At 37.7% G+C, this 6,752-nt stretch overlaps 1 protein-coding gene across 1 annotated transcript in view; it reads right to left on the reverse strand.

Moving 5' to 3' along the window:
* Positions 1 to 6,182, reverse strand: part of LOC135226537 (dipeptidyl peptidase 1-like) — a 40,774-nt gene extending 34,592 nt beyond the window's left edge. Inside the window, 4 exon segments of the mRNA XM_064266192.1 lie at positions 949 to 1,092; positions 1,235 to 1,389; positions 2,101 to 2,261; positions 6,025 to 6,182. Of these exon segments, the coding sequence (XP_064122262.1) occupies positions 949 to 1,092; positions 1,235 to 1,389; positions 2,101 to 2,254 (453 nt within the window). The 5' untranslated portion in view covers positions 2,255 to 2,261; positions 6,025 to 6,182.
* Positions 6,183 to 6,752: the final 570 nt, after the last annotated feature.

The raw sequence follows: 6,752 nt of genomic DNA on the forward strand, positions 1-6,752 counted from the left end.
TTCACCTTTACCTTGCTCTAGTTTTCATTTCTTGTTTAATCTTGAAGAAGCCGGAGTCTATGGACTACTATTGTGCTGTACTGTATTGGCTTCCTTACCAATACTCTGGTTTAATATCTACAATTAGTACTGTAGTGGATGCAGTCCTATGCTAAAAGAGGTTGCAGAGGACCTAGTGTTTGGTGACTGTTTATCCCCGTGCCGGTCTGAACTCCAGACGAAAGAAAAGGTGTGGTATATGATCAACATGCTTCTTGAAAATACCTTGCATTTATGGACATTTTACCATATATATTAGTGTTATGGTGCTAGTAGCAGTGAATCAAGAGGCCTGGAAAGCAAACATTAAGGTTGTACTTTGGTTTTCTTGAGGGTTAGGACAATTTCCTGCTTTTTCAGTTGGCCATCTTTGTCCATGGCCTTTCCAGTGTTGAATCTCTGATGCCTGTAGTCATGGCCACCCTATTCCTGCAAAGAATCCTTTTTCATCTAGCTACCTGTCATTAATTTTTTCTATTGACCTTCCACCCTTCTGTTCTAACTCAACTTCCACTTTTAAAACTTGACCAGAACAAAATTTGGATGCAAGATTATCAAGATTCATGTCAGTTGGAGGAGAGATAAGTTTTCATTTTGACATATTACCTCTCTCAGATAAATCTAACTGCATGATAAAGAACAAGAAATGTATCCACAGTCACAGTCCTCTGCATCTTGATTATATACAAAGTTGATTCTTCTTTGCAATCTCTGTTATTTTGTCTATTCGCTTGGTCTTTTGACAGAAGCGTGAGTTCTGTTTAAGCAAAGTATTCCCTTATATATTGTTTTAGATAGCATATGCTGAATTCTCTCAGATCTCAAGATAGCTACTAAAAGGTAGCATACAGAATATGTAATGCTGATTTTAATAAGACTGCAAAAGGAATATATTATTAAAAAACTTACGTATTCTGTTGGTTGCAGAGTCTGGATCTTTGGTGACACTTGTTGTTTTTTCTGTGCCCTGTAACATGCCCAGTTTCTAACTGTAATGTCTCGAGACCAGCCAGTGAAGGTTCTGTCACACATAGAAACAACTTCATTTCCAGTCTGTAAAGGAAATATTGTAATTATCAAATGAAACACATTTTAAAGATTGTCAAATTAAAAGAATTTTATGGAAATATTCATAACATTTTGAAAGGTAACATTGTATTAGGAAGTGAAAAAAATTTTCTTCTCTGGTACACACCTGTTCATAGTAGGAGAATGCGAAGAAAGATCTGCCAGAAACTTTGACTTCAAAGCCTTGGTTGTAAATCATAGTCCAGGTTCCTCTGTTTCCATACTCATCCTCTGCTACATTGGGATACATGAGCTTTACTGTCGTCTTGTGGATGATTGGCCCTGAATTTATAGATGTAATTTAAGTACACTCTTTGTAGTAATACACTTATTGGTCATTAGTCGTATGGATTTAATAATTTCTGTTAGTAGCATGCGGAAATAAGGGTTTTGGTCATATTTGAAGTTATGTCTTCTGTTTTGTGTTCTTTGACATAAGTACATGATAGGTAATTGTCTCTTTATGTCCAGTGGAAAATGATTTCATCAACATATCTGTTGAGAGAAAATAATCATTAAAAAGTAGGTTGCAGTTTGATAAAATAGTTGTAAAGGGATTTTGGTATATGACTGGTTTAGGCTGATGTTTAATAAATATTTGGATATATGTTGAGATCTTAAGTTTCAGGGAATTAAATATAAATTAGTATGGTTGGCAGTAAAGCGATAGCACACCATTTTTGAGGAATGACCATCAGATTATTTACAGAATTTTGGTATTAAATGTTCCAGCATCTCATGTATATCAACACTGTTATTTGCAAAGAATACGTTAATAACTTGAAATTTTCTGTAAAATTTACAAGACTGATTTTGAGCTCAACAGAATTTGACAACCTCAAACAATGTCACTCATGGAAATTTGAAACAAGAATGTCTTTCCCTAGGAAATTTGAAACAAGAAGGTCTTTCCCTAGGATGTAGAACTGGTATCTTACAGGGGACAGAACATACAGTTATTTATTTCAAGAATAGATATTTTTAAGAACCAACCCATGTTATCACAGTCGATTTTTGCATTTCCAGTTCTCTCTGTTTCGTAGAAGAGCCATTCTCCTTGTACATCGTCAAAGGTGCAGTTCGCTGGTGTATCTGCTGACACCTTGCTGCATAGGAACAGCAGTGCCAACAAGGCTAACCGATGCATTCTGCTCCTGATAATGCAAGGAAAAGATAATTGGTTAGTGTTCTATATGGTTGTCAGTTGACACAGGTAAAGCTATATATAAAAATTTATAAGTGAGGATCTTACAATCACGCCATTCAATAGAATAGAACACACACAGATCAGAATGTATATTTTTAATATTAGTTGTGAATAAGGGCATTCCAAATTACTGGAAAGCAAGGAAGTTGATTTGTATCACGAACGGAACATTGCCAGAGAAATTTTAACAGTAATAGTAAAAGAAAGATTTTGTCATTTCTCTCATCTGTCTTAGTCGCCATCCTTCACTAGCCTCTGTCAGGACCAGAGATTAAGACAGGTAGCTGGCTGATAATTTATTTACAGACAAACTGGGTTGACATAGACAGGTGCGGACGGATAAGTAGTACAGTCTCACACCGAGAGCAGAAATGACTCTGAGACAGTAGATTTGTGTTTTCATACAGTCATATATTTAAAGATAAATAAGGCATACGAATAATGGAATTGCATGTGTTATGCATCGGTGGAAAGGCCGCGGAACGCTCTATCGGATGGAAGTAAGAACAACGCGACTTGATTGGATACAATGAAAATAGGGGAAAAGCGTTGTCCTTACACCTCCATGTCCAAGAATGCCTGGATATTAGGGAAAAGCTCAACGTTAAAACTTCAAAAGAAGCATCGAAGTTTTTGCCTAGTTAACCATGTCTTGATAGACATTTTGAAAACCCTCTCAAGATCTTTCCTTTAGTCAGGTCTCACATTGTAGAAGGCTCTACACTGGAAATGAAGCATTCATTTTCATTAGTCCTAGCTAGTATCGACATCATATTTCACATGATTTGGAAAACTATTAGTTCTTGAAGGTTTCCACGTCTGTGTGAATGTCCCTTCGAATATCTTCAAAGCAAAGTAAGGCTTCGAATAGCATTCTTGTGAATCACGTAAAAGTGGGATGCATTCAGCCCAATGCCAGCTGTTAATGTTTCAGTCTTAGTTTTTATTTGAATCAGAAGTCAGCTACAGTCTTCTGGTTGGCGTTTAAACTACAAGGAACTCTATGGGAGGGTCGTATGTTATACGGAATTTTAATAACCACTTTCCGGGTTCCTGCGTCGAAATCGGCTTCAATGACTGGTAATTGTCAAACCAGAAAATTATTAATTATTAAATCAGTCTGTCTACTTTCAAAAGACTGTTGAGAGCGAGAGAGAAATATCCATGCATGGACTAATTTATGCAAAGATGAGTTTGCGCAGACAAGTCTGGGTCCAGTATTGATACTGTATGATTAACGCCAGACTATTTCACGCTCCTGATGAATCTCAAACTCTTGATTCCTTTATCTATTTAGCTTAAACATTTTAGGCCTTCTGGCCCTTGTCGCAAGGGAGTAGGATCAACGCCATCTTGAAGGCGTTGGTAGGATACGGATGCTTCTCTTTGGTGGGCTGGTCAGAGTCGACTACATTCCATCCTTTGCTCCATCTTAAATGGCTGTTCTATTCACTCTCGGTTCTCGTAGTTTCTTATTAGACTGCCCCATTAAGCTCAATTGACACTGTTAACTTCATACCCACAGAGACTACAGGAAGTAGTCGTCGTTTTTTTCACTTCTTTTTTTGGTATTGTTTGTGTTTTAGTTCATTTAGACATCAATGGCTACATGATTCCATGCTCTTATTAAATTCTTAGATTGATTGACATGTTATGCAAACGAAAGTGGCTGGCTGTATCCAAACTTATCGATGTATTTATTTATTAGATTCTAACCTCGTTTCTTGTGTGGCTGAGTGTTTATGTATCAATAGGATCTTATATCTTCCCTTCTTCGAACGGCTGATAAAGATCCGAACTTCAAAACTAGTTTTGAAGTTCGGATCTTTATCAGCCGTTCGAAGAAGGGAAGATATAAGATCCTACTTGTATTTCCGATAATGCAAATCCCTGAACTGATAACAGGATGACCAAAGTCTCAGGGACAACCGATGATAACACTTTATCATGAGAGGGTCACAGATCAAATATCATAATCCCACGACGGGCTGCCCTGGGAACAAGAGCCCGTGCCAATACGAGGTTGTTGTAATCTCAAATATAACAAAGAAACAAAGACTAGTGGTCCTTAAAACTTAACCATGACCATCTGTTCATCAGTTCATGGCTCTTAGTTTAAGTTTTGTTATTATATTATAATGTTATAAAAGGCATCGTTTCCATAATATTTACAGTAAAGCAAAGGTCACTGCGCAATTATATATAAATGTTTAACTTCTAAGGTTAAGAATTCTTTTGTTTTGGGACTTAGCAACACCTTTGTACATTATCAGTCAAAACATCCGCCCATCTGGTTCTTAACCCTTTTATATAGACACTATTTTACATAAAAACATTCATTGCCTAAAAGAAAATGGGAGTTACTTCTACAATATCGCCCGACAAGATATGATTCACTTACATTCGTAAACCAAGATATGATTCACTATTCGCAAACCAAGATATGATTTACATATTCGTAAACCAAGATATGATTCATTTATATTTGTGACTCAGGATATGCTTCAATAATATTCTACAGAAAAGATAACTGTCCTAAATCATATGACCAGCTTTCTTTGTACTGTCAGTGACGCATTTTTTCATAATTCGACGCACGATGTAATGTAATTGTCTTCCGGAATAGATATTAACCTCTTTCTGAATCAAGACAAGATTTTTTTTGTTTAAATTTTAAGCAGAGTTCTTTTACACCTTTCTTAAATTTAGTAAGATAACCCGACTTCTAAAAGTATATCATTTCCTGTGCCTGAGAGCTTGGCAGGATTTTTTTTCTCGTAAATAAAGATAAGTTTTAAACCAAGAGTTAGAATTTATTTTCCCCTAAGAAATCAAGTATAATTTACCATGTTTACATACTCTATTTCTTCTAAATCAAATATGATTCGCTTCGTTCATTCAGAATCAACCATAATCCACTTATTCTCCTTTGAATAAGGCAAATTCACTACATAAAATATAACTGTATTCAGCCTATCTCTGAAACGAAATGTAGTTCACGCAAATTCACCTTTAAATTTTGCATTTAGAAAGTCACAAGGACAAAATTCTCAATATAATATTCCCAATTTTCGACTCGCAAAACAAAATAGGTTCCATCTTGTAGCTAAAACGTAATCCAGTTAAAAGAATTTACAATTCACAAAAAACAATCACAAGAAACTTAGGCGGCTACTTTGTTGTGCCCATGGCCTTGTACTACTACTGTGGCGATCAATATGACCTGGGTTTTCACGGAGCCGCGAGCTCGCTTAAACTTCTACACCGCACCTTTAAAGAACACCAACTTTAATCTGAGACTTTGCTTTTGCTTTCCTTATTTAAACGGGAATGATACTGGAAAGTGTATATCATGAAAAATATAACACGCCATGAGTTTTTGTAATATTATATGCGCCCTTCATCACTTCATGCTAAAAAGTCGTGTGCCGATTGTAAGTTTCGTATATGAAATTCTAAAAAAAAAAAAAAAAAAAATGAAACTAGAGAGAGAGAGAGCAAAAATTTCCCTATAGAAGTAAGCAATGTAAATCTTCACCGTAACTTCACGCACTTTCGTCAAATTCTCCTCGGTAGTTTCGGGACTCCAAAAAGCGGATAATATAACTGAACATCTATATTCAATTTTCACATGTGAAAAAAGAAACCCACACTGCAACAAAGATAGGCAACACTTACTAATATGCTACTTAAACGGACCTCTCACTCACTATTTGATATCTACCTCCTTGGGTAGTTGTAGCAGCCAGTTGGACTAAGCTTCCTGAAGATGGACCGGCTAACGGCAGAGCCTTCGCTAAACTGGTCGCTTGTCGGTTTCCCCGGCTCGTCGTCACTGCCTACCGTAGAGAGAGAGAGAGAGAGAGAGAGAAGAGAGAGAGAGCACGTGATCCCAGGATCATTCGTGGGTTCGGATGGGGGGTTTATCTGGTGACTCCCTTGGAGTGTGTTTCACCCCTTTCCTCCCTCTCGCTTCTCTCCCCGAGCCCGAGTGGGAAGGATGATGAACCGAAGGATCTGGCCCTGGGTCGGGAAGGAGGGTGGATGATGGGAGAGGGATGGGGTTCATCCAGGATGCGTAGGAATCAGGCAACGGTTCACCCTGGTCGGTGTGACCTTTATTTCACCTCCCGCTCACGTGTGCATTACAATCCAAATAATTCTCTTAACAGCAGGAACCGATAACCGCTGGCTTTGGCTTGCTGTGGCAAACCGATAAGTTGGCGTTCCTCCGTTAGTTTAATTCGTAAATAAGATAATCCAGTGACGAATCTACTCCTGACCAAGTAACTCTCGGTAGGTGTACTCGAAGTCTAAAGAGATCTTAGGCCCACTGGTATGGTACTATTGGTGATCACCCGTGACCATACATGAAACTTCCGACTGACCCTAGAAGTTCTGGTGAGGGCGACAATGGGTCAGCGAGGACAGGATAAAA

This window comes from Macrobrachium nipponense, chromosome 14 (assembly GCF_015104395.2).
Source record: "Macrobrachium nipponense isolate FS-2020 chromosome 14, ASM1510439v2, whole genome shotgun sequence".
In the NCBI taxonomy this organism is placed as follows: Eukaryota; Metazoa; Arthropoda; class Malacostraca; order Decapoda; family Palaemonidae; genus Macrobrachium; species Macrobrachium nipponense.